At 54.1% G+C, this 27,398-nt stretch overlaps 1 protein-coding gene across 1 annotated transcript; it reads right to left on the bottom strand.

Annotated features, from left to right (window-relative positions):
* Window positions 1-526: 526 nt before the first annotated feature.
* Window positions 527-26,493, bottom strand: PTDSS2 (phosphatidylserine synthase 2). The gene is made up of 12 exons (XM_074275026.1): window positions 26,256-26,493; window positions 20,368-20,469; window positions 18,126-18,208; window positions 14,820-14,887; window positions 11,177-11,311; window positions 10,993-11,043; window positions 10,670-10,783; window positions 9,844-9,962; window positions 1,987-2,101; window positions 1,720-1,865; window positions 1,128-1,313; window positions 527-1,019 (listed from the first exon to the last, which is right to left on the bottom strand). Exons 1-12 carry the CDS (start codon window positions 26,417-26,419, stop codon window positions 884-886), a joined length of 1,419 nt encoding a protein of 472 aa, XP_074131127.1. The 5' UTR covers window positions 26,420-26,493; the 3' UTR covers window positions 527-883.
* Between the last annotated feature and the right edge of the window lie 905 nt (window positions 26,494-27,398).

Below are 27,398 nucleotides of genomic sequence, written 5' to 3' on the forward strand. Positions count from 1 at the left end.
GGCCCTTCTTGGAGTCGCGGCCGCTAGCGGGATGACCAAGGGGCCTGGTCTGGCCTCTGGGGAGGGGAGGGGGCTCCCCGAGCTCCCATGGTGGCCCCTTTCCTGTGCCCGCCCCCCCCCCCTCAGAAAGAACAACGGCCGTTGGGACCCCAGGGGAGGGGCAGAGGGAAATGCGCTTGGATAAATTCAGGAGCCTTGGCTAGACCCGCAGCCCGGAGGGGCGGGAAGCCGGAGGGGGTCCCGGGCCACTCCAGGGTCAGGAGAGAGCCAGAGGGCTTGGGGGGGGAGGGGGCTGGGAGTCCTGGCACTCAGATCCAGCATGGAGTCCTTGGAAGGGGACAAACCTGGCCAGGAAGGCGAGCACATCTGCCCTTGTCCCTGCCCCCCAAACACGCCCCCGGGGGGGGGGAGGTGCTGAACCCTGCGCCCGGAGTCCGGCTGGCACAAGGGAGCAGTGAGGGGGCCGCGACCACCGGAGTTCTCCCCCCAGCCCCGGATGTCCGAGCGTCACAAAGGCGACCTCGGCCTCTTTCCTTCCTGTCTTTATTTGTGCACCGACCCCTCCCCTAATGCCTGTGTCCTTCCACCGCGGCGCCCTGGCCCCGGGAAGGGCAAGGGAGAGCCCAGAGCTCCCGCCGGACCCTCTGCGGCCCCGGGAGGCGTCCGGCCGGGCGGAAGCAGGCGCTGGGACGAAGAGCCGCCCGCACCCCTTGTGGCCGGTCCGCCCCCTCCAGTCCAGCGGCAGTACCCGGAGGGTCCCCTCTGCGTCTGGGATCGGGGTGCCGGGGGCTCGCCTGGCCCCCTGGCCCCGGGGCCGGTCCGCAGCTCCGGGGGGAGGGCCCGAGGCCAGGGCCGGCAGTGGCGGGCAGCCGGGTCCATCTGCTCACAGCTCCCCATCTCTGTCCTGCTCCTCCAGCAGCGGGGAAGGCCCTTCGCTGCCATCGGTCGAGGCCGGGTCCGGCTCGCACCGGCTCTCCTGCTTCTGGCGCCGGATCTCTTTGTAGCGCAGAGTGATGTCCCTGAGAGGAAGAGGCCGGCCTGGACTCCCTGGGAGGTCATGGCCTCGAGCCCCCCAGCCGGCCAGGCCAGCCCTCCCCCAAGCCCTCCCGGGGACGCCAGGGGCTCACCGCAGGAAGAAGCGCCACACGGTCCAGGTGAGGATGAGCACGGTGCCCAAGATCCAGCACTGGGCCACGTAGAAGGGCAGCGACAGGGTCAGCGTGTAAGGGTCGTACTTGACCACGATCAGGAACTCCGTGGCCGTGATAGCCGCCACCAGCCAGGCCTGCTGGCCAAACTTCTTATGAAACTTCCTGGAAGCCACAGAGACCCTGAGCTGCGGGGAGGGGAAACTGAGGCACCGGGGAAGCCCCCCCCCCCCATTGGGAGGCCAAGCTCCGCTCCCAGGGGAGGCTGGACGTCCCCTGGGGTCCCTCCACTTGGTGGCAGAAGCCTGGCCGTGGTTTGGGGGGGGAACAGGGGGCCTGAGAAGCGGTGGATTCTAGCTCCCCCGTTGATCCCCTAACCCCGACCTTCCCCTGGCGACAACCCTTCCTTGGGGGGTCTCCCGGGTGGTGCCCCCAACGCTCCATCTCCTGACCCACCCAACATCCACTTTCCAGGGACCTCATGGCTGCCATCCGCGGGGGCGTCCCCAAAGCGGCCCCGGCCAGCAGGCGGGGCAGGGACCCCAGGCGGGCAGACCCCCCCCCCACTTACGGGTCATCCATGAAGTCGTAGATCTCCCGCATGGCCACGCCCCCCACATTCACAAAGAAGACGAGCCGGAGGAGAACCAGGTAGTGCTCGGGGGGCATCCAGAGCACGAACTTCAGGTAGAAGGTGTTCAGTTCTGCCAAGAGAAACTGCAAGAGGCCCGGCCTGAGAGCAGGTTCGGTGCCGGCTGCGGGCCCCCGGGGACCCCCCTCCCAGCTGGGGGCGCGCGAGGGCAAAGAGCGGGGGGCTCCGGCCTCCCGGGGGCCTTACAACCAGGATGATGCCGCAGACTCCCAGCCACCGGCGCAGGTTGGAGGCGGGCTTCCACTCGAAGCGCACCCAGCTGTAGGGCGTGAACTGGAAGGCGATTCTCTTCATCTTGCCCCTGCAACAACGGGAAAGCTGTCAGCCCCCGGCCGATGTGGGCCCCCGGCCTCCACGGGCTTCTGGAGGAAGCCAGTAATGCTGAGCACGCGCGCGCCAGAGCGCCGAGGCGCCATCTGCAGCCGCAGAACGCTCCGAGGGGCTTCTCTGTCCCCATGTCATAGCCACGTCCGTCCTTCTGGCATGACTGTCTTGTCATGGGGTTTACTTAAACCTTGAGAAACTGAGACGAGTGTCTAGGAGGAACTGCGCCTAACGGGAAATCACGACGATCGGGGGATTTGTTAGGAGAAAAAAGAGGCGGCGATCGCTGACCTCGGACCAAGTCAACTTTAAAAAAGATTCCAGAAGTCTCTGTCTTACCCTTGTGCATTACACGTAGCTGTGCAAACTATGTGCCCGTGCACAAAGGTAAGTAGTTAGTGAGCACGAACACATAAATAGAGCCCACTTAACTTAGCCCACTTGGGGGAGGAAGAACGAGGGAAAAGAAAGTAAAAAACCCACGTCAGGGAACAAACCGAGCTCCAAGGAAGCAAAGACGGGCAGCTACAAAGACCAAGTCTTCTCTTATTCCATGTGCGCTCTTAACGTGGAAAGTCATTGCTACAGCTTCCGCTGAGTACGGGACCGTGTTTTTGTCTTTTGTTCCTTTTCCTCTCTCTCTCTCTTTTAACTATTTTGCCTTCTTTTGCATGTTTTAAATAATTATCTAAAATATATATATATATATATATGTAATAAATGAGCTGGGATTGGGCCTCAGAGCTTAAGTCACTGATAAAAGAGCCTGTAATTTTATTAATGCATAAGGAAATATGGAGGCATTATCCCAGAATTTAGACAAAAATGACAATTTTTAAATCATTCCTCTGACCCAAACTGCTACTTTTGATTAGTACAAATACATTTTTACAATTATTGCCTTAAGAGTAGGATTTCTTTTCCACTCATGACTTTTCCCCCCAAAAAATTTTCACATAACCCTGGGTATATGGAACAGATATTCAAATCAAGTATTTACTGATAATAAATCATAATGCCCCCTCTCAGTCATGAGACCCCTATGGGGTCGCAACCGATTAAGAAACTTTGCTTTCGATGATAAGACCTGGAAGTGCTATTCTCTTTTCACTTCTACTTTTAAACTTCTCTTTCTGGAGATTTTAGACTTTTTCTTTCCCCAATGAATCATGTCATTTCCCCCTCCAATTTGATTGGTATAACATTTAATCTGTAAAGGAGCTTTGGAACTATATTTTTCTTACACTGGCACAGAGTACTTCTGCACACACATAGATTTTCAATGTGACTAGGTGCCTTCATTCCCAGATATTTTATGCCATCTGTAGTTTTAATCCTCTTTTCCATTTTCTCCTGTTGTTTTGTTATCACTATGCTATTAACCATCTTAATTTCTCTGCTGATTCTCTAGGGTTTCTTTTTCTCATTTTCCATTGGAAGCACACAGGGATAATATTGTGTCTAGGTACCACATGTTTTCCCGCTGGTATTACAGTAGTGGGGACAAGGGAACAACTGCCTTATTCCTCTGCTCATCGGGGTGATACTCACCATGACAATGAACACTGCCTTTTGAGTTTAGTTACTTCCCCAGAACTACAGCCACTTGAAAAGCTGTTTGTTTGTTTTTTAAATTACATGTAAAGATAGTTTTCAACATTCACTTTTAGAAGATTTTCCCCTTTCCCTCCTCAGGACAGAAAGCATCTAATAGGAGGTATTCATGCCCAATCATGTTACACATTTCCACATCAGTCATGTTGTGAAAGAATAATCAGAATAAAAGGGAAAAACCACAAGGGAGAAAACCAAAGAAAGTAAAAACAGCATGCTTCAATCTGCCTTCAGCCCCCAGTTCTTTCTCTGGATGCGGATGGAGGTGTCTTTTAGACTCGTCTTGGCTCTTCGTGTTGCTGAGAGGTGCTAAGTCCACCCCAGTTGATCATCACCCATGTTGCCGTACTGTGCAGCACTGTGTACTGTGTCCTGGTTTTGTTCACTTCACTTTGTCTTTTTAGATTTTCCTGAAACGTGCCTGACCCTTTCTTATTGGATAGTAGCATGTCATTTACATTCATATACCACAATTTGTTCAGCCATTTCCCAACGGATGGCCATCCCCATCATTTCCAGTTCTTTGCCACCACAAAAAGAACTGCTACATTTTTGCACATGTGGGTCCTTTTCTCTCTTTTAAGCTATCTTTGGGCTAGAGAAGTAGTCATAGGATTAATGACTGCAGGTTTATGGCCTTTGGGCATAGTTCCAAAATTGCTCTCCAGGATGGTTGGATCAATCCACAACCCCACCAACAATATACCACTATCCCTATTTTCCCACATCTCCAACATCTATCATTTTCCCTTTCTGTGACACTAGCCAATCTGAGAGGTGTGAAAGGGTTAGAGGTGTTTTAATTTCCATTCATCTAAGTGATTTAGAGCATTTTTTCATGACAGCTTTAATTTCTTCATCTGAAAACTGCCTATTAATATGAATTGTACACTTATGTGACTCAGTTCTCTGTGTGTGAGAAATGAGTCCTTTATCAGAAACAAGGCTGTAAAAAGCAATTTCCCAGCCTTTTGACTCCCTCCTACTCTTGGTTGCATTGTTTTTGTTTATGGAAGACCTTGTTAATGGCAGCACAATTATCCACTTAACAGTTTCATAATATTTTCACTCTTGTAATCCATAGATCCAACAGGGAAAATATTCCTTGCTCTCTTAATCTGCTTATGGTATCACCATTTATTCGTAAAGGGTGGAAATTGTGTACCCATTTTGACCTTATCTTAGTAGAGAGTGCAAGATGTTGCTCTTTCCCAGTTTTTGTCAAATAGTGAGTTCTTATCATAGAAGCTGAAATCATTGAGCTAATCAGTTGATTAGTCACGGACTATTGTGTCTTGTGAACCCAAGCTATCCCACTTTTCCACCACTCTATTTCTTTGTACCACAGAGTTTTGATGATTTCCACTTTACAACAGTTTTAGATTGGAATGGCTAGGCAACCTCCATTTGCACTTTTTTCCCCATTAATTCTCTTGATATCCTTGACCTTTTGTTCTTTCAGATGAATTTTGCGATTTTCTTTTTAGCTCGACAAAAAAAAAAAAAAAAAATTGATACTGACCTTAACCCTAACTTTGGAGGTAGGATTATTGGTTTTCTTTTATTAGCCCAGTCTACCCATGAGCAATTGATATTTTCCCAATTGTTTCGATCTGACTTTATTGCTGGGAAAAGTGTTTTGTAACTCTATTCATACAGTTCATAGGTTTGTTTTGGCAGGAAGACTCCCAAATATTTTATTTCCTCTATAATTATTTTAAAGGCAACTTTTCTCTCTCTTGTTGCTGAGCTTTGTTGGCAATATACAGAAGTGCTGATGACTTATGTGGGTTTACTTTATGTTCTGTAACTTTGCTAAAGCTGTTATTTCAAGCAGTTTTTTAGTTGATTCTCTTCAGTTGATATTGTCTGCTAACAGTGATAGTTTTGTTTCCTCATTGACTATTTTAATTCCTTCAATTTCTTTTTCTTCTCATTGCTAAAGCAAACCTTTCTATTGTAACACTAAATAACAGTAGTAATAAAACAGGCATCCTTATCCTTGTTTCACCCCTAATCTTACTGAGAAAGCTTGTAGCTTATCCCCATTACAGATAATGCTTGCTGATACTTTTAGATATTTACTACTCATCACTTCATGGAAGACTCTATGCTTGCTAGTGTTTTTAATAGGAATGGATACTGTATTAAGTCCAAAGTTTTTTCCACCATCTACTGAGATAAACCTAAGATTCCCATTAGTTTTGTTATGGATACAGTCAAGTATTCCAAGTTTTCCTAATATTGAGCCAGCCCTGCATTCCTAGTATAAATCTCTTCTGATCATAGTGTATTACCCCTATGATAAATTGCTGTAATCTCTTTGCTAATATTTTATTCAGAAATTTTGCATCAATACTCATCAAGATACTGATCTCATAATTTTCTTTCTGTTTTAAGTTATCAGCACCATATTTGTGTCATTAAAGGAATTTGGTAGGACTTTTTTCCCCAAATATTTTATATATTATATATTGGAATTGTTCTTTAAATGTTTTGTAAAATTCACTTGTACATCCATCTGGCCCCGGGGAGTTTTTTCTTAGGGAATTTACTGATGGCTTGTTTTTTTTCTAAAATGGGTAATTTAAATATCTTATTTCCTCTTCTGTTAATCTGGGCAATTAATATTTTGATAAATGTTCTTCCATTTCACTTAGATTGTTAGATTTAATGGCATATTGTTGGGCAAAACAAATCCTAATTATCTTAAGTGGTGAATTTACCCTTTTCATTTTTGACACTGGAAATTTGATTTTCTTTCCTTTTTTTCTAACGAAATTAACCAAAGGTTTGTGTATTTCTTTTTCACAAAAGCAATTCTTACTAGTTTGATTCACTAGTTCAAAATTTTCCTTCAATTTTATTATTCTCTCCTTTGATTTTCACAATTTCTGATTTGGTATTTAATTGGGAATTTAAACTTTTTTTCCAGTTTTTTTGGTTGCATGCCCAAGTCCAGTGACTTGTATTTCTAATGTACTCTTTCTCTATTTTATTCATGTAAGCATTGAGAGATATAAAATTTCCCCTAAGAACTACTTTAGCTACATCTTATGAATTTTGGTTTGTTGTTTCCTTGTCATTCTCTTGGATGAAATAACTTTCTATGATTTGTTATTTAAGCCACTCATTCTTTGGGATTATTCAGTTGTCAGTTAATTTTTAATCTATTTTCCCATGGGCCTTTATTACACATTAAATTTTTATTGCATCAATATCTGAAAAGGACTTTCTGCATTTAATCGTGCTATTTTTATGCCCTATGACCTGGTCAACTTTTGTGGCGGTAGCACATACTGCAGAGAAAAAGGTGTATTCATTACTATCCCCAATTCAATTTTCTTCAGAGAGTTATCATCCCTAACTTTTCTAAAGTGCAGTTCGCTTTTTTATTTTGTGACTAGGTTTTAGTTCTGAGGTGGGGAAGTTGAGGTCTCCCACTAGTATAATTGTGCTATTTCTTCCTGTGATCATTTTGCTTCTCTTTGTTTTGACACTATTGACTTGCCCATGTCACACAGCTGAAAAGTGTTAAGTGTCTGAATCTGGATTTGAAATCTGGGCCAGCGCTCTATCCACTGCAGCTTCTAGCTGCCCCCTCATTTTACCTCTCTAAGAATCTGGATGCTGTATCACTATACATTTAGCCCTGATAATACTTCTTTGTCTATGGTTCCTTTTAGCAAGACATAATTTCCTATCTTTTACAATTAGATCCATTTTTGCTTGTGCTTTGTCTGAGATCGGGATTGAAGCAGAATACATTGTGCTCCAGCCTTTTACCTGGTTTTTCTGCTGATCCCATTCACATTCAATTATGATTGCTCTATGTTTCCCTGCATCCTATTTTTCCTTTCACCCTGTCCCTTCTCACCAGTATTTTGCTTCTGATCACTGCCCTCCCTTCCTATCAGTCTCCCTTCCCCACCCCCTTTTTTTCCTCCTACTTTCCTATGAGATAAATTTTTATGCCCAACTGAGTGTATTTCATCTTGAAGTCAAATTCAATGAGGTTAAGGCTCAGTGTCTCCTCCCTTTTTTTCTCTGCTGTACTAGGACTTTTGAGCTTCTTCACGGGATCCAATTTACTTCTTTTTCTCGCAGTACAATCTTTCCTTTCACCTCTTGGTTTTTATACCTCATGACATCAAATTTTTATACCCATGGCCTCTGCTTGTGTATATATACTCCTTCTAACTGCCCTAATGTCACCTTCACCTTCTTGTGTAGGGATATAATTTAACCTTATGGAATAAGAAGTTTTTTTTCCCCATTTACCTTTTTATGTTTCTTTTATGTCTTATATTTGAAGATTGAATTTTCTGTTCAGTTCTGGTCTTTTCATCAGGAAAGTTTAAGAATCGCCTATTTCCCTGAGTGTCCACCCTTCCTCCTGAAAGATCATGTTCAGTTCCGCTGGCTAGGTGATGCTTTGCCTTCCAGAATATCACATCCCTCTGATCCTTCTATCCTGTGTGGTCCTGACTGTGGCTCCCTGAGGTCGGGATGGCTTCTTTTTGGCTGCTTGCAGGATTTTCTCCTTGACCCGAGAGTTCTGGCTACAATACTCCTTGTTTCATTTTTGTATCTCTTTCCGGTGGCGATCGGTGGACTAAAGGAGCGCTTGCCATGTTGGGGGGTTCTAGGGCTGGCAGCTGGCCTCTTGAACCGGGACAGAGGGGCCTTGGCTGCTGCGGGTGAGCCTTTGGCTCGCCTGGACCCTAACTGTGCTGGTCTGAGCTCCTGTGACCCAAGTGAGCAGCCTTTCCTCCAGTCCTTTTAAGTTATCTTCACTCCAACTTTTTGTGGGTTCCGGCACTCCAGAACCCATCTAGAGGCTAGATTCACCGTCGTTTCTGGGAGAAACAAGGGACACTCCGGAAACCTCGGGCTCTTCCACCTCATCGCTGCCTTTGGCAAAGGCTTTGTCTTTCCTGCGTGGTTTGGGATGCTTTGCCTCTGCGCCCCCAGTGCCGTCTCCGCACCCCCGTTTAGAGCCTGTCGCCAGTGCGCGTTGCTCGGGCACCATATTTCTTGCTGGACTCTCGTTCCCAGTGTTAAGGACGCGGGAGCTGGGTCAGACTCCGACCAACTGGGGGATCCTGGGCAAGTCACAAAACACACTCTCAGCGCGCTTCCTTACTGGGGACACTGGGGTCACCGGAGCCCCAAGCTCGCAGGGTGGCTACCTGTGGGACCTTGGACTAAGAGAGGACAAGGAGAGCAAAGGAAGAGGTGCGGGATGAGGCTGTGGCCTCGGGGTCCTGGGTGGGGGCTGCAAGCAGAGGCACGGGGTTGACTGGGAGCTGGGCTGGGCAAGGGTGGCAGGGCTCTGCCCGTGCCACCTGAGACGGTTCCAGTGCAGCCAGGGACGGCGGGGTCTTGTTACAAAGCGATGCAGAACCATTCCATGGAGGGTGGTGTCCATGCCTTAGACCCACGCCTACGGCCAGGGTCCGGCGGGAGCCACGAGCCGGAAGCGGGGGGAGCCGGCCCGATGGAGCGCACCTGGCGCCTCCTTTAGGAGGTGGGACGGGCACAGCCGGCGCACAGGGAGGGGGTGCAGGGCGCAGCCAGAAGCAAGAGAGTCAAGGTCAAGTGTGGGGGGAGACAGAAGAGAAGCGGAGCTCCACTCATTCAAAGATGTAAAAGCATAGTAACAGTTGCCCTGGATGTGGTGACCTAAGGCTTGGAAGCACTTGACGTGAGAGGGGGGCTATTGTTCCCATTTTGCAGACAAGTAACCGAGGCCGAGCACCCAGAGAGGAAGGCTCGAGCCCTCTATCCGCCGACCTACCTGCATGCTCATGGAAGTGGGGAGACGCCTGGCCTTCCCCTCTGCCTCCTCCCCAGCCCCGGGACCCCTCATCCCCCTAAGGCCATCTAAATCCAGACAGGATCAGGGTCGTGCTGAGTGCGAGCGGCAGCATTTGAATTCAGACCCCCAGCACTGTCATTTCTAAGCTCAGCCCAGACCCTCGTCCCCCCTTCTCCACCCTTCGATCCCTCTCTAAAATGCAGGACCGTCCATCCCCACCCCCTTGCTCTGCTCCATCCACGTTTGGGCCTTCGTGTACCCCCCCGCCCGGGCCCAGCGCGTACTTGTAGGTGGGGATGTTCCAGAGGCCCTGCCACTTGTACGTCTTCAGAGAGAGCCAGCCCAGGGTCTTCATGCCGCAGTAGATGCCCAGCCCGTTGCACAGGAGCACGTCCATTATCCACTGAAAAGGAGGAGAGGGTCACAGGTGCGCCGGCCCCCACTGATGTCCACCCTGTGCTGCACAGTGAGCCTGGGAGTGGGCGCCCTCAGCCCCGATTTACTTGGTGGGGACCGGAGGCAGCAAACAGGGATGAAGGGCCTTGGAGTTTGGGGGCCACAGCCGCGGGAGAAGGGAGGGAGAGGGCAGTGGTTTCCCCCTAACCCGAGGGAAGAGCCCTCCCCTCCAATAGAAGCTGGGACCCAGGGGGACGCCCCTTGTCAGGCGCTGCAGGAACCTGAGCCGCCATTCTTGTCACAGAGATAAGACAGAAAAAGAAAACTGCGACAATGGAAAACAGACCGCCAGGGAAGGGGGAGGAGCGGGTCTGTCACTGTCCAGGATCTACCCCAAGGACGCGCCGACATTTGGGGGAGAACAAAAGGAAGAAGGGCCTTTGGGCCCCTCCAGTTGGAGACAGGGAAAGGAGGGGGGACCGGCGTGCACCCCACAAAACGGATGAAGCCGTTCCAATAAAAGCTGCCCGTACCCATTTCTACATGAGACGAAAACCTGAGCGTCCGCACGCATCGATCTGTTCCAGGGAGCGTGGACAGACGGACAGTCACACAATCGCCAGTTACAACGCTCCCACAATGGCAGTCACCCCCCCCCCTCTCCTTCCCTCCTGGGGGGCCGTCTCAGCCCCCCTCCCGTGGGCTGGCACCTACGTGGTCCCACCAGCACTCGCTGAAGTTGGGCAGCTGGTGCTCCAGGCTGTACTCCAGGAACTCGAACATGACGCTGATGATCATGCACATCCACCAGTCCCGGATCATCAGGGTCTGCGGGCAAGAGAGCAGGGAGCCTGGCACCCGCCCCTCCCCCGCGCTCCGCCAGGATGCCGGGCCTGTGGGCTCAGGGCGGGGGGAGAACCCCTGGGCCAGCTCCCTTCCCCTCCCCGAGCCTCCTGGCCAGGCCCCCTCCTCCACCAAGAGGGTGCCCGCTCGGCCCGGGCAGGGGACGCAGGTCACCGGGAGCTCCCCAGACCTACCTTCAAGTACCAGCCGAGGAAATGGGCAGGAACGAATCCGTCCATTTTGTCCTGAAGAGAAGAACAGAAGCGCGTCTGAGGTCCGTCTGGGGTGGGGGGTCCCTGCCGGGCCCTGGGGGGACGTCCCCCACAAATGGCTTCCTAGCCTTTGTGTAAAGATCTCCCGCGCGCCCCAGGCCCTTACCCAGATGTTGTGGAAGGGGTCCGTCTGGTTGTCCGGGTCATAAATGAGGCAGTTCCCGCCATAGTCTCGCTCGGGCAAGGGGACGCCCAGATTGGGGTCGATGTACTTCAGAAACTGCCTCCCATCGTGCACCGTCTGTGGACCAACAGCAGTCGTGGGGGCTCCGGCCTCGCCGCCCCATCCCCCCCCGGCCGGCCCCGCCCCGGGCACAGGGCCAAACCCCAGAGGGGCAGAGCGAGGAAGGCAGCCTCTATAGAAGGGATAGACCGGGCCCCTGAAAGCAAAGATGGCGCGTCCAGAGCGCTGTGGTGGGGGGGAGGGGTGCCGGTGCCCCGGGAGGGTCAGGGTCAGGAGCCGTGTCCGCTCGGGTCAGGGGTCAGCACGGGGTGGGTGGGGCCACAGCCTCTGGGCTCCAGCTCTCCTGGGACCTTCCCGGCCTGAGGACGACCTCCGACCCCATGAGCTTCCCTCATGCGCGCTCATGTGACCCAGGCCTCAGGCCAGAATCCAGGGCAAAGAGGGCGGGCTGCAGCCCTGCCTGGAGCGCTCTCCGTCCCTTCTGCCCCCGGCCACGCTCTGCATACAGCAGGCACTTAACAGGTGCTGTCAGGACTGTCTGTTCTCTCCTGTGGTCCCCGACCTTGCCCCTCCTCCTTTTCCAGCCTCCAACACTGCCCCGAGACCCCGTCACCCCTCAGGCTTTTGTCAGCAAGGCCAAGGTTCGAATGCTGCCTGGAGGCCGGAACCGACAAAGGGCTCGCATGGGCCCGCACACAACTGGCAGCTAATAGTTGCTTATTCCCCCGCAGAAGGCTCGAGCCCTTCCCAAGCCCAGGCAGCCGGCCTCCTGCCCCACCACGGCCTCCATCTCTACGACGGTGACCCCTGTTCAGGGGGGCGAGGCTCGGGGCCCCCGTGGGGGTCGGCGCTTCAGCCAGTCTGGAGCAGCCATCCCCAGGCCTACGGGCTCTTCTTCAGATCCTTCCGGCGGAGAGCGGAGGCCGGGCCCTTCAGAGCCAGCGTCTCCGGGGGGCTGGCCGCCGCCTTCGCCGTGGGCGCGCCTCAGACTGGAAGAGACGAGAGAAAAGTGCCGTGACCTCTCTTTGGAACAAACACGCTCCACTTTTACTGCCGGGTTTGGGGTCCACAGGGCTTGCTGTTCCCACCCTGCGCCATCCCCTGAATCCCCCCACTGACCAAGCAAGGCCTCCGGGAAGGGAAGAGGGAGCAGGAAGCCTCTGCTAGGGCTGCGGCGGTCTCAGCGCTCCCGGCGGCCGCCTCCTTCCCGGCCTTCACTCCCGTCGGCCGCCTCAGTGCTCCCGTCGGCAGCCTCAGTGCTCCCGTCGGCAGCCTCAGTGCTCCCACTGGCAGCCTCAGCAGTGCTCCCACCGTCGGCAGCCTCAGTGCTCCCACTGGCAGCCTCAGCAGTGCTCCCACCGTCGGCCTCCTTTCCGGCCTTTACTCCCGTCGGCAGCCTCAGTGCTCCCACCGGCAGCCTCAATGCTCCCACCGTCGGCCTCCTTTCCAGCCTTCACTCCCGTCGGCAGCCTCAGCAGTGCTCCCACCGTCGGCCTCCTTTCCGGCCTTTACTCCCGTCGGCAGCCTCAATGCTCCCACTGGCAGCCTCAGCAGTGCTCCCACCGTCGGCCTCCTTTCCGGCCTTCACTCCCGTCGGCAGCCTCAGTGCTCCCACTGGCAGCCTCAGCAGTGCTCCCACCGTCGGCCTCCTTTCTGGCCTCCACTCCCGTCGGCAGCCTCAGTGCTCCCACCGGCCTCCTTTCCCGTCAGCAGCCTCAGTGCTCCCACCGGCAGCCTCAATGCTCCCACCATTGGCCTCCTTTCCGGCCGCCACCTCAGTGCTCCCACCGGCGGCCTCCTTTCTGGCCTCCACTGTGCTCCCACCATTGGCCTCCTTTCCGGCCTCCACTCCTGGCGGCCGCCTCAGTGCTCCCACCGGTGGCCTCCTTTCCGGCCTCCACTCCCGTCAGCAGCCTCAGTGTTCCCACTGGCAGCCTCAGTGCTCCCACCATTGGCCTCCTTTCCGGCCTTCACTCCCGTCGGCAGCCTCAGTGCTCCCACCATTGGCCTCCTTTCCAGCCTCCACTCCCGGCGGCCGCCTCAGTGCTCCCACCATCGGCCTCCTTTCCGGCCTCCACTCCCGGCGGCCACCTCAGTGCTCCCACCGGCGGCCTCCTTTCCGGCCTTCACTCCCATCGGCAGCCTCAGCAGTGCTCCCACCGTCGGCCTCCTTTCCAACCTCCACTCCCGTCAGCAGCCTCAGTGCTCCCACCGGCGGCCTCCTTTCCGGCCTCCACTCCCGGCGGCCGCCTCAGTGTTCCCACTGGCAGCCTCAGTGCTCCCACCGGCGGCCTCCTTTCCGGCCTCCACTCCCGTCAGCAGCCTCAGTGCTCCCACCGGCAGCCTCAGTGCTCCCACCGTCGGCCTCCTTTCCGGCCTCCACTCCCGGCGGCCGCCTCAGTGCTCCCACCGGTGGCCTCCTTTCCGGCCTCCACTCCCGGCGGCCGCCTCAGTGCTCCCACCGTCGGCCTCCTTTCCGGCCTTCACTCCCGGCGGCCGCCTCAGTGCTCCTACCCTGGTCCCTGCGATGTTTGGCCCGCCACCTTCACCTGCCATGACGTCCAATGGCGGGCAGGGACAGAGCCAAAGCCGAGGGTTGCTGGGGCGCTCTGAGCCGGTGACCTCGAGAGGACCCCGGGGCTGGTCTCGGGGGTCTGGGGGGCTCGGAGCTGGGGGCCGGAACCGATGGCCAGGACACAGGCCCGAGCGTGTGGGTCCCACCCCGCCCTCTCTCCTACGACCCTCCGCCAGCTGCCCCTTCCTGGTCCGCCTCATGCATCGGGTCTTCCTCTTCCTTACAAACGCCTCCCCCCAAACTCCGGTCCTGGCCCTCCCGCTCGGACCGCCCGCCAGCCTGGCTTCTGACTCTGGACGTTCTGGGACTCTCTGACCTCCCCAGGGAGCGGGGGTCACATGGGGGATGACCGCGCTCCATCTGGGACCTGCCTGGTGCTGGGTCCGTCTGAATGCTAAAGTGGAGGCTCACCCTGCAAACTCCCTCCTGACAGCTTTGTTCCAAGTGGCAGTGGGAAGGGGGAGGGAAAGAATGAGAGGGAGGGAAAGTGGGGAGAGAGAAAGGGGAGGGGAGAAAGGGAGCTTCCCGAAGAGGCGGGGAGCCCCGACACCCCTGAAAAGTCCCTGACCGGAGGCTCAGGGGAACCCGAATCTGCTCTTTCTTCGCTTGATTCGGCGGATGCTGCCCCTCCCCCTCCCGGGGCGGGGCAGCTAAGCTGGATCTCAGAGTGAGATCTCTTTCCATTGAGATCAGAGGCTTCCATTCCAGGCGCCCCAATTTCTTTGCCAAGAGAGACAGAGTGTCTGCTGCCAGGTCCTTATCTCTCTTTCAGGCCTTTATCATTAGCTGAAGGAGGAGACTCTCCTTAAGCTAACCGGTGTGTACTACCAGAGTAAAGTGGCCCCCGGGGACCAGGAAGACCAGGGCCTCCTGGGCCCCCACCCCCAGCCTTCAAGTCAGCATCTGCGCGAGTTTTGGGGTGGGGAGGGGGGACACCGCCTCAGCCCCCTCCCCGTTGGTCCCGAGTGCCACAGCGACAGAGCGGCTTACCTGGAAGAGGATGAAGATGAGGAAGAGTTCATAGACGACGCTGACGCACAGCCAGAACCTCCAGTAAGCTACAAGGACAGAGAGAGCAGTGGGTGTTGGCTCCTGTTCTTGCCCTGGGGCCACAGGGGGGCCACTGCGGCCAGACCTGCGACCCGCCAGCCCACGAGGATGCCCCAGTTCCCCCTGGAGGCCTCCTCGGGCAGCAGGCAGTGCCTTCCCCTCAACTCAGGAGGCCCTGGGCCCCGGGCCCCGCCTTGTGCCCTGAAGACTTACACCCTCGACAGGCAGCGACCAAAGCTCCCCAAGTGCCCGCCGGAGGAAGGTGGGGAGAAGGCACCGCCACCACCTTCAGCGACCCCAAGGCCTGTCCCGGGAAGCCAGGGCAAGTGCCGGAGCTGGGCCTGGGCCTGGGCCCGGACCCTGGCTCCGGGCCTTTCTCTCTGCTGGCCGCCAGAAGGATTTGCATCCCAGTAGCCTGGACACCACCCGGTCCTAAGTCTTCTCTGGCCACGTCTTTCGCCAAAGCCAAAGCCGCCTCTGCTGCCAGCCATCACCTTGGAGCCTCCATCCCTGTGGCAGTCTCCCCTCCCTATGCTGGGGATCCAAAGCAGCCTCTGCTTCCCGTCCCTAAATGGCCCCTAGTGACTGAACTCAAAGCCCAACCAGAGCCAGACTTCATGGCAAACTTCTAGACCAGAAAACTCATCACCTTTTGAGAAGCGCATTACTTTTTTGAGGGGATGGGGGGTTGTCTAACTGGATCTATTTCCTCTGCCCTCTTTTCCAATTCCGGCTATGCCCTGGAGGGACACATAACTGAGCCCAACTGGCTTTTCCCTCGAACACCTGACAACAGCTCCCATTTCTCCCAGATCCTCTGTCGCTGGGTATTCTCCCCAGCTGATCGACAAAGGCCCTTTCTCAGGACTGACAGCACCCAGGGAGGCACAGGATGGGCCCGCAATCTCTGAGAGGGCAAAAGCACAGACTGACTGAGATGTTTTCTCAACTTTAGCCAACCCAAGGAAAACCCCCCAGTTTCTGTCAAGAATTGTTTGCCCCGCTTCTCTTACAATAGGTCTGTGAAGCTCATTTGTCCCAAAGTGAGAGTGAGATTTTCTAGTTAACCCTATTGAGTTTCATCTTAGAGCCAGTCCAATCCTTGTGTCTCCTGACTCATCATATGCTGTGTGACCCCTGCCCCGTGGTGTCCCTCCAGAATGTCTCCAGTCTCTACCTGCGCTTTTATCCAATCTCTGACCAAAATAGTCACCACCCACAGCCAAGCACAGATCCCAGGCACTCTGAGGGAGAGCTTCCTCAAAGCCGACTTTTACCTTTGCCACGCCCACTTTAGTTACTACAGTCTAGACCACATTGCATCATCTTTTCCAGATAAATAGCATGAAATTCTTTATCAGACATTGCAATAAAATTGGAAACAATCCACAGAGGGAAAGTACTGAAAATAGAAGCCTTGGAGAAGACTTCTTGTAGGAGGTGAGATTTGAGCTGGGACTTCAAGAGCCAGGGAAGCCAAGAGAGAACACGCTCAGGAGGACGGGGCTCTAGCTCAAAAAGGATGATGTGCTGGGGGGTAAGGGGTAAGGCAGGAAAGGGAGGAGGAGGAAAGGGTCTGAAGGGGATAGGGAGAGCTGTGCTTTAGGAAAATCACTTTGGTAGCTGAATGGAGGATGGAACGGAAGGCAGGCAGACCTTCCAGCAGAGTTCAGGTGTGAGGTGATAAAAGGGTAGGGGTGGTGTCGGAGGAGAGAAAGGAGCAAATTGGGGAGATGCAACAAAAGTGAAATTGACCAGAGATGGTACAGAGGTGAAACTGATCAGAGATAATGTGGAAGTGAAATCAATTTGATGCTACTGAGGTGAAACTGATCAGAGATAATGTAGAGGTGAAACACTGAGATGCTAGAGGTGAAAATGACCAGAGATGCTAGAGAAGTAAAACTGATCAGAGGTAATACAAAGGTAAAATCAATGAAAATGACCAGAGATAATGAAGAGATGAAACTGACTGAGATGCTACAGAGGTGAAACTAATAGAGATGACACAGAAATGAAACTGACCCAAGATGCTACGGAGGTGAAACTGACTAGAGTTGCTGTAAAGGTGAAATCAATGAAATGCTACAAAGGAGAAACTGATCAGAGATAATGCAGAGGTGGAATTGGCTCAAGATACTACAGAGGTGAAACTGACCAGAGATAATGAAAAGGTGGAACTGACCAGAGGTGCTGCAGAGGTGCAACTGACCAGAGATAATTGCAAAGGTGGAGATGCTAGAGAGGTGAAACTGACCAGAGATAATATAGAGATGAAACTGACCCAAGATGCTAGAAGTGAAAAAGACCAGAGATACTGCAGATGTGAAACTGACCCGAGATGCAGCAAACTGACCAGAAATACTACTGAGATGAAATCTACCAAGATGCTACAGAAGTAAAATCAATCAGAGATGCTGCAGAGGCACCATATTGGATACGGGGGTGAGAGACTGAGAAGTACAAGAGGACTCCCAGATTGTGAGCCTGAGTGATGGGGACAAGAGAGCTGCTTCCAGCCACAGCAAAGATGAGAAGTGGAGGGAGAGGCAGAGCATGAGCTGTTTTGAACATATTTTGGTTGAAACTGTTTGTGTGATATCCAGGTCAAGATGTCTGAAAGGCTGGAGACACAAGAGAGGTTGGGGCAGAAAGACAGATCATAAGCCTTCAATGCACGGTAGTTAATGAAGTCACCAGGGGAAGCAGTTTAGAGGGAAAAGAAGCTGAGAGGCGCCCATGGAGAGGGCATGATCTGCAGGAGCAGCCAGCAAAGGAGACTGAAGAGGAGTGGGCAGAGGTGGGGGGAGGCTGTCCCAAAAATGTAAAGAGAAGAGAGGATCCAGGAGCAGAGAGTGATCACCTGTGCCCAAGGCCAAAGAGAAAGAGGACTGGAAAAAAGGGCCACTACATGTGCACCAGACAGGGAGACACACATCTCACTGGCCACCGAAGCCTTTCTAAGTGAGACTTGCGGTTCTAGGCACAACCTCCCTTGATGGGCGGACGTGCTGAGCTGGTGTTCCTGGGCCCTGCAGGGATCTCACCCAGCATCTCTGGGAGCTATGGAGGCATCGGATCCCAAAGCTGGCCCTCAGCCCGGTTTGCTTCCCCCGGGACCTCAGTTTACCAAACACCTGGAGAGGCCCTGGGCTTCTTTGAGGCAGGCAGAGTCTTGTGTCCCCAGTCACCAACAGCCCCCCTTGAGATCAGCTGTGTTAAATCCAAACAGGAATGGCAAGTTACCTGGGTGAGGTCTGGAGAACGGTCCATCTTTAGCCTGCGTGACTCCAAAACACAAGAAAACCAAGATGCTGGCCACCACTCCTCTGAGGACAAAGAGCAAAGAGCCCTTCAGGGGTCTGTGCCACCAGCCCCCCAGGTTCTCTGTGAGGACCCTCCTTCCCAGGCCTTTCCATTTCAAAGGGGTTCCCCTTCCTCTCTTCCTCCAGAGAACCAGGGGTTTTCACCAAGAGACTGGGAGCTGTGAGGAAGCAGGGAGCTGCCCCTCAAGTCAGGAAGTCCCCACTCCAAATCAAGACACTGACTAACTGGATGACCCTGGGCAAATTGCTGAAACCTGTCTGCCTCAATTTTTTCATCTGTGAAATGGGAGGAATAAAAATAATACTGACATCCCAGGATTACTAGATGCTCATTCTGTCCTTTCTTCTTTGTATCCCCTCCTCTTTAGCAGATCCCCAAAAGCTCCCTTAGGCTTGATGAAGAGGCTGAGAGGCTGCCCGAGCAGGCCACACATCTCGGCAGAGCAGATCAGACTTCCAGCTACTGGGGACCCCCTTGATTTTAGCTTGAACACCCTTGAACATAGAGGCTGAGAACTTACTTTCCACCAAAAAGCTACCATATGGCTGCAGTGCCCCCCCCCAAAAAAAAGCTTTTCTTGGATTCTCTTGAAGCAAGGCACACTTGTCCTAGAGACTCTGGCCCCTCAGATGAATGACAAGCACCAGAGTCTGCTTGCCAATAGAAGACTTGGGCAAAAAAACCACTGGGGGCTCCCACTTCATGGTCAGAACGAGATCTGACCAAAAGCACCAATGAAATAAAAAGGCCCCTTTCCCTCCAACCCTCCAGAAGCTGCAGGGAGAGCCAAACCAGGCCAGAGGCTCAGCATCAACACACCAAAAACAGAGCATACAACTTCCTAAAGGAAAACGTGAAGTACAGAATGAAAGAGACAGGAAAACTACACTGGGGAAGGGGGGAACCTCAACTTACCCTCTTAGACCTAGATAATAAGTCTAAGTATAAGGTAAAAAAGAAAGAAACTAAGGATATGAATAAAACTTTAGAAAAGTTAGATATGATTGACCTTTGGAGAATGCTAAACAGAAACAGAAAGGAGTCTTATCTATTTCTCTTGTCTGAACTGTGCCTTTACAAAAATTGACCAAGTACTAGGACATAAAAACCTTACAAAGAAATAAAAAAGCAGAAATATTGAATCCTATCTTTTTTTCTGACCATGATGCAATTTTTAAAAATTACATTCAAAAAAGGGTCTTTGAAGCACAGAAAAAAAAAAAAAAAAATTGGAAACTAAATAAACTAATCCTGAAAAATAAGTGGGTCAAAGATCAAATCATAGAAGTGATCAATAATGTCATTAAAGATCACATAACAAGGAGACCACGTTCCAAAATTTGTGCATTACATCCAAAGATATTAGGAGAAATTTCTTTTCTCTAAATGCATCAATAAAAAAGGAAAAGGAATAACAAATTGGGCTTGCAACTCAACAAATTGAAACCCTCCCAATTAAACTTGAAACTAGAAATCCAAAAAAAATCAAAGGCAAGAATAATAAAACGAAGCTAATAAAACACTAAACCAGTAAGTAAAAGTAGAAGCTGATTTTATAAAAGAAAAAAAGCCCACAAATTGGCTAAATTGATATTTAAAAGAAGAAAATCATATCACTACTCTCAAAAGTGCAAAGAAGTAAAAGATACTTTGCTCAATCGTTTGCCAATAATACTGACAATTTAGATGAGACAGATGAATTATTTACAAAAATATCAACAGAAAAGGAAATCGAATATTTAATAACCTTAATTTAGAAAACAAATCAAACAAGCCAAATAGAAGCTCCCTAAGAAAAGGAATTTAGGCCCAGATGAATTTTTGAGCAATTCTACCAAACATTTAAAAAAGAACTAATTCCCGTACTATACAGATTATATGGGGAAAAGTCCTGTGCAATCCCTTCTGTGACACAGAATGTGGTGCTGTTACCTAAGGCAGGGGAGGCAAAACGTTAAGTAGTGAGGGAGGCCACCTGCCATGTTCTCCCCTCCCAGCAGACAAGGACCTGGGGAAGCCCTGGGGGTATTTTGTCCCCCTGGATCCGTCAGGCCCTGAACCACAAGCAGGCACCCTAAGGCAGCCCCAGTGAACAGGAAGCCGCTCTCTGGTCTCTGTTGGTTCTAACTCCAGGGGAGGCCGGCCCAAGGCCCAGGGTTACCTTTTGGTGTTGTAGGCAGTGTCCTGAGGAGTCTCTTCCAGAAGGGTCACGTAGCCCAGGGCACAAGTGAGGATGAACAAGACAGTCAAGGTGTGGGCTCTCCTGAAAAGCGTGGAAAATGGGAGCGGTCACCAACTGGGTGCTTCCATTCTGTGATTTGTCATGTCCTCTGAAGGGCCTTGCGGGGTACGCTTGGGCCTGGGCTCTGCCCAGCCCCTCAGGACACCTCACTATCTGCCTCCCTCCTGCCCTACACCCTCTCCAGCCATCAGCGAGGACGCCCCGCCCTCAAGGAACTGCAACAAACAGGTAATCCATGACCAGGCTAAAATGGGAGGGAGTCCTGGGATCCCGGGGGGTCTGGGGGGAAGCCCACGCCAGGAGCAGCTGGCACGGAGCACCTGGTGCAACGGGCAGGGAGGGGAACAGAGACAGGAAAGGGAGGGGAGGGTGTATGGGACCCTGGAGATAACTGGGAGTCCCAACATTTACTGAAGCAGAGGCGACACCCAGGAGGCCTGAACCTGGGAGGAGGGACTGGCTGAGGCAGAAAGATTCACCAGGTCTGTGCCAGGGCAGGGGCAGAGGAGAGAAAGAGGGGGAAGGGATCTACCTTCCCCCCCCCTCCCAGCTCGAGCTCCCCTTGGGAAGCCCTCAGCACAGTGCCGGGCACACAGTGAGCAATCCATGAGCTGCTTTGGCCAATGGAATGATTAACCAGGATTCTAGAGGCTGGCGGGGATGGCCGCCTGCTCGCCTCGGGACGCCCGCGCGGCCAGTGCAGGGGTTCGGCTTTCTCCACTGCTGGGCCGAGCCGAGGACAGGCGGGAGGGAGGACATATTACAAGTGGATTTTAACACTAGCTTCACCTTTCCGGAGGCAGAGAGGACTTTGGCTCCCACAAGCCCCTCAAGAAGACGGGGCTTCCGAACCTGATCTCTGTCCCCCTGGCACTCTGGTGAAGCGCTGGGACCCCTTCTCAGAATGCTGTTTTTAAACGTATAAAGTAAAATGTAAGCCTTTGTGAAGGAAGCCGTGAGATGGAAACATATGATCAAAACAAGTTCCCAGACTCCCCCCCCATCTAGCCTCCGTTCCCTTGGGAGCCTGCGGACACGACCCCCCCCGCCCCCCTCTCGCTCTAACCCCAAACTTCCGACCCCACACCCTCACGCCGCTCGTGTCCAATGAGAACAGAGGCTCCATGGGCTGAGAGAGGGTCTGCCCAAAGGGCAGCCTGGACCCCGCAAGCCCCCATTCCTACAGCCCCCAGATCGGCCATTCGGACCAGGCCGAGGAAGGCCCCAGAACGGCAGGAGACTCGGATGGGAACCTGTGGCAGCTGCCCCCTGCCCCCAAGCCAGCAGTGGCCAGCAGAGCTCTGACTGTGGAAGGTTGGGCCACACTTGTCACAAGATGCTCTTAACTTGGGGGGGTGGGGGAGAAGCAACAGGAACAAGGACCAGTGAGAAAATGCGCACCAGACCCAGGAGGCTGGGGAAGGGGTTCTTGGGCCGAGGTGTCTCGAAGGAACTGGCAGACTCGGACCCGCCTCCGGGTCAAGGGGCAAAGTTATAATTTTAATGTCAATGGAAGCGGCCTAAGTTCCAAAAGAACCAGGAGCAAGAAGATAATTGGGGGAAAAAGTTAGAGGCCGGGGGCTTCCCATGGCCGAGGTGGGGGGAGGAGTGGTGCGGTCCAGAAAATCTTACCGCTGACCCACGGACAGAGGGTCGTCTGATGGGCAGTCGTGTCCGCAGCACTGTCAAGGCCCGGGGGCCTCCCCCGGAAGCTGCACCCCATCATCCTGGCAATCCTCGGGAAAAACCCTGGACAGTATCTACCTTTGCAAGGAACCGGGGCTGTTGACTTCTGGGACGGGCTCCAGAACCGCCTGATTCTTACTACGGACCCCTTTCTGGTCCAACCAGTCCGAAGCTAGTTGGGAGGCCCCGGCCAGACCCTGGAGTTCAGCCTAGAGAAAGGAGGGCCAAAGGGCACCCAGGCTCCCCAGACAGCCAAAGAGGACCCCACCCACTGGGCCTGGCCAGCCCCCAGGCTCCAGGGAGGTCTGCTCAATAGGGCCAAAGGTGGACCATTCATTGTGCACTTGGAGGGGAAAAATGAGGCCCTCCAATGCCCGGCTGCTCTGGAGCCTGAAGTCCGGGGATACCAGCAGGCAGCAAGCTTAGCGATCAGAGCCACCAGTAAGCGTCTTTCCAAGCAAGAGAAGGATGGGAGAAGGGAGGGGAACGGGGAGAGGATGAGAGAGGAGGAGGAAGGAAAGGAGGGAAGAAAAAAGGGGAGGAAGGGAAAGAGAAAGAGAAAGAAAAAGGAGGGGAAGAGAAAGGGCAAAGAGGGAAGGGGAGAGGAAGAGAGAAGGAGTGGGGAGGGAAGAAAGAAAGGGAGAGAGGGGAGAAGATAAGGGAGGGAGGGGAGCAATCTATTGGCAGAATCCAGACAAAATGACTGCTTTGAAACAGGAATTTGCAACAACTCAAGGCCACAAAGGCAGGAGGTCCAAGAGCAGGAATGGGCCGAGGCCACAGTCTCCCGTAAGGGCCCCCCAAGTGTTTTGGCCCTCCTGAAGTGCTAGACCCCAAGCACTGCCTGATTCCTGGGTGCAAGGACCACCAAGACCTCTGGATTAGTTTCAGCGAGGTGCCATCTGAGAGCAGATGAGCACGGACCCCCGGGACGCTGCCGAGCTGCTATCAAACCACTCCTGCCTCCTCTCTGAACCCCAAGAGTCCATTGCCCAGTGCTCACACCTCACATGACACATCGTTGGGTCCAGGAGCCGAGCAGACCCCCACGAAGTGGTGGCTGTAGCTGCTGGCCACCCGCCTCCACTTCTGGGCCCTGAGGGCAGCCGAACCGGCCCAGGGTCAGCTCCCGCCATCTTTCAAAGACTGTGGACCAGCTCTCTGGCTGACTCCTGGAGACCTGCCATCACTTTGTTCAAGAGACTAAGACCTTCCCTTCTCCTTGGCAGAGAAAAGGAAGAGAAAGCTGAATCTCCTCCGAGCCAGCGGCCACGGCTCACACCCACTTCCCCAGAGAGCGCTGAGCTTGCCTATGGGAGCGGGGAGAAAAAACCCAGGGCATCCTCTCACCTCCCTAACCCTCCTGAGCAATTCTCGGGGCACAAAGCTGGACAGGCCCACCAGCACCCCAGGGGGTGAAGGCTCAGCGACCACCAAGCATCGGCCAAGACCCTGCCTCCTGCGTGACCCAGGCCTAGAAGCATCTCCATCCCCTCCCTGGGGGCCTTTCTTAGCCCAGACCATCTCTGCCCATCCAGCCCTCATGACTCCTCTGCACCAACTGCACTGTGCCATCCAGGGCCCAGCCTACAGCCTCTTCCTGCAAACTCCTGTGAGGGAGAGAAGCTACCCCCCCACGTCAGAGCCAGAGGTTTCGGGGGCAGGGTTGGCTAAGTCGTCACCAAGAAGCCCTCTGGAAAGGAGAATGAGGCTTCCTCTCCCTCCCTCATTTGTTTACTTCCTCTTTCCAGCTGTCTATACACCACCAGCCTCAGCACCGCAGGGAAGAAGAGACGGGGAGCCAGAACTATGAAGGGGCCGACAGCAGATGCATCCAAGGAGCTCTCAGGGTCACAGCCCAGAAGCCAAGGGCCTTTGGAGGCCACTGTATCCAGCTGCTTCAGGAAGGCTTCCAAGGAGTGTGTGGCAGCTGGGGGCTCGTCTAGTGGGCCCGAGGAGGATGCTGGATGGCCATCCCCCAGCAGACTCTGCAGGATGCAGCTGCTCAGGCCCAAAGGCTCCTGGAGGCAGTGGCGGGGCCCATCGAAGCCTAGGTGGGCATCCTTGCCTGGCCAATGGTTTTCGGAGTCCTGACAAGTCTTTCCTCTTGATTGGCCCAGTTCCAACTGGGTAATCTTTCATTCAAAAAGCCTTATGGGGCCCCTCTACAGCCCCTGCTCAGCCCAGCACCAAGATGGGAAGCCCCTACATGCCTGAGGTGCGCTGCTACTGGCCTGGGATAGGGAGAGGGGAGATGGGACTCAGAGCTAGGCCGTGACCTGGTCAGACTTGCCATTAGACAAAGAGTCTACGGAGGAGATAAAAGTGTGAGGGTCTGCAAGGAGACATGGCCTCACACTGGACGTGGGAGTGAGAAGAGAATGTTGAGGGGGAACAGGAAACTTTGTTCTGCCTTGGAAACATAAAGGTACCAAACATGTAGAAAAGATGGCTGGACCCAGAGGGGTTCAAGATACAGGGGATAGACCACAAAAGACAGTAGGAAGGGTGGAGAGAGGACTGGGTGAGGACGGGAGTCAAAAGGAGGGGGAGCAGAGCACCCGACAAAACAAGCAGGGGCTCAGCTGTTCCTTAGCAGCTACGCAGCGGGAGGGCAGGTGCTGGGTCATCTGTGCTTTGGCACACCTGAGGTGGCTCAGGAAGGGGCACAGAAACAGAAAGAGGACAGAACAGGCAGTCAAGGCGTGCAACGGAATCTCGTTTCAGACACAAGCCCTGTGGCTGAATAAGGCCTCTCACCACTCTGTGCCTCTGTTTCCCTATATGCAAAACAGGCATCTGACCATCCCTGAGTTCCTAGAGCCAAGCTTTGAGAGTCCTGGTTCTTACCATCATCGTTGCCATTATTGATCTATCTCTAAGCCTTGGCTTTCTCCCCTGTCGACCAGAGAAGATGCCTATGGTCCACAGCTGTTTGGTGGCCGTGAGCCACCTGAACCGAGGGCAGTGTGAACGCCTGTCCTGGATGAGATGAGAGCCACACCATTCCCACCTTCTCCACTGCTGTCCAGCTACTCTCTCTTCTCCCAAAATCCAATATGGTGCCTGTTGATTTCACCACCCTTTGGTTCATTTCACTTCTACAACTTCCCTGGTCCATTTCACCCTCCCTCTCAAATCTCTGGTAGATCTTCCCCTTTGTCTAACAAAATGTCTTGTTCTTTTCACCTCTACAACATCCCTGGTCCATTTCATATCTCCCCCCCCCAAACATCTCTATGGTGGATTTCCCCTTTCAATTCACCAATACCCCTTTCTCTACTGGGACACTGCCACTCTCTCCAGTATAGATCCTCATCCTCTCAGGCCTGGTGTCCGCCCGCCTCCACTCCAGTCCATCCTCCATTCAAGCTTCAAATTTTTCTGGCTGAGCGGCAGGTCCAATCTTGTCAACCCATTATCACGTTCAGGATCTAGGACTGAATGCTCTGTTTGACATTCAGAGACCTTCCCAACCTGCCTCTTCCCCCTCCCTGCCTGACACATACTCTTCCATTTAGCCACCCCGGCCTCCTTTGCAGCTCCAAATTCTGAGCCTTTGCCCTGGATATTCCCCTGGGCGGGAAAGTCCTCCCTGCCCCTCCCCCTTCCCTAGCAGTCTTCCATTAGTAACCTCCGGGAGAATCCCAATTCCGGAGGCCTCCAGAGGCCCACGCCTTCCCTTCGGGCATTGTTCCATTAGTCCCTACGGAGAGGAATGTCCATTACCTTTCTTTGCATCCCCCTTGCTCCGCACAGAGAGCCCGGTACTTAGCGCTTAAACAATGCCTGCTGCTGACCTTCAACAAGAAGCCTTCCCCTGACCCGAGGACTCGAGGACCACCACGTGGGGTCTCCTCGAGATTCTAGAGAGACAAGGGATCAGGGCATCTCCAGGGTCAAAGAAAGGTCAGATGGTCAAAAGGGAAAGGGGCTCCGAATGCCGCTGCAGGGGTGCACGGGACTCAAGAGATCAGACGCAGAGGGGGATCCCGGAGTCCCGGCAGGTGGTCCGGAGTTGGGGTAGAGGGGCTAGGGCCGGAGCGCGGTGCGCGCTCCTCTTGCGCACGCGCTTTCCTGCCCCACGCCCGCGCACGCCCGCGCACCCGCCCGCCGCTCACCAGAAGAAGGTGTTGGTGCCGTCGTCGTAGACCTCGGACTCGGTGCTGCGGCGGAGCCCTGTTCCGACCTCAGTCGCGGGCCCGGGCTCTGCCGGCGGCCCTTCCAGCGAGGCCTTGCCCTGCTGCCCCGGGCTCGGGGCACCCCTGCGCTCGATCCTGCGCATGGCGTGGGCTCCACACAGCTCGCCTCAGGCTCCGGCTCGGCCCGCCCGCTGCGGCCCGCCCCCGGCCCGCCCCGCACGCACACCCCGCCCCCGGCCCGCCCCGCACGCAGGGTGGGCCGGCGCATGTCGCCGGACGCCGCTCCCGGGCTGCAAGCCGCGCTGTGGCGCCTAGTCCCAAGCAGCAGGCCAAAGGGACGCGGGCTGGTTGCCAAGGCGACGTTCCGCCCCTGGCGCACGCCGCGTTAGCTCCGCGGTCGCACAGCATGCTGGGAAACGTAGTCACACCATCGAACGCAGCGCACGCCTACTCGCGCAGCTCCCGGGCCTCAAGGCATTCCGGGATTCGTAGTCCCAGCGCGGATTGGTTATCAGGGTAATTGACAACCCGGCTTCGCTTCCGCTCTAGCCGCAGAATGGAGATCCAGTCCCATCCCCCAGAGCCCGGGCAGCAGCCCCTGCAGGCAGAGCCCCCGTCGGCCTCAGGCCCGAGCGCCTCGCCCGACACGCCCTCCACCCAAGACACTTCGACCCCCGAGACCCTGATCGTGTCGCAGCCCCCGGAGCCCTTGCAGAGCCCGACCTTGATCTCGACCTCCCCAACGTCACCCCCTACCGTGACCCCGTCGTCTTTCACCGTGACTCCGCCGCCCTTCACCGTGACCCCACCACCCTTCACCTTGACCCCGCCCCCTCTGACCGTGCCTTCGCCACCCCCTCCCTCTCTAGATTCAGCCTTGAAAATGATCGGCCCTCCCTATTTCACCCTGAATCCGCCCCCCTTGAAAGTGATTCTGCCCGCCTTCACTGTGACTCCGCCCCCCCTCGATCTGAGTTCCTATAACTTACCCCCCGTGACCCCGCCTCCTATGACCGTGACCCCGCCTCTTTTAATTGTCACCCCGCCCCCCTTGACTGTGACCCATCCTCCCTTAGACTCGGACTCGAATTCCATAACCGTGACCCTTCCTCCCTTAACCGT

This window comes from Sminthopsis crassicaudata, chromosome 6 (assembly GCF_048593235.1).
Source record: "Sminthopsis crassicaudata isolate SCR6 chromosome 6, ASM4859323v1, whole genome shotgun sequence".
In the NCBI taxonomy this organism is placed as follows: domain Eukaryota; kingdom Metazoa; phylum Chordata; class Mammalia; order Dasyuromorphia; family Dasyuridae; genus Sminthopsis; species Sminthopsis crassicaudata.

What these genes read in the sequence shown, in the direction of transcription:
- PTDSS2 (XM_074275026.1), bottom strand. Translation starts at nt 26,419, where the DNA reads ATGCGCAGGATCGAGCGCAGGGGTGCCCCGAGCCCGGGGCAGCAGGGC. An exon ending in GTTCTCCAGACCTCACCCAG is followed by an intron (nt 14,888 to 18,125) that starts GTAACTTGCCAT and finishes CTGTCCTTGTAG; the next exon opens with CTTACTGGAGGTTCTGGCTG. An exon ending in TACGACTTCATGGATGACCC is followed by an intron (nt 1,314 to 1,719) that starts GTAAGTGGGGGG and finishes TGTGGCTTCCAG; the next exon opens with GAAGTTTCATAAGAAGTTTG.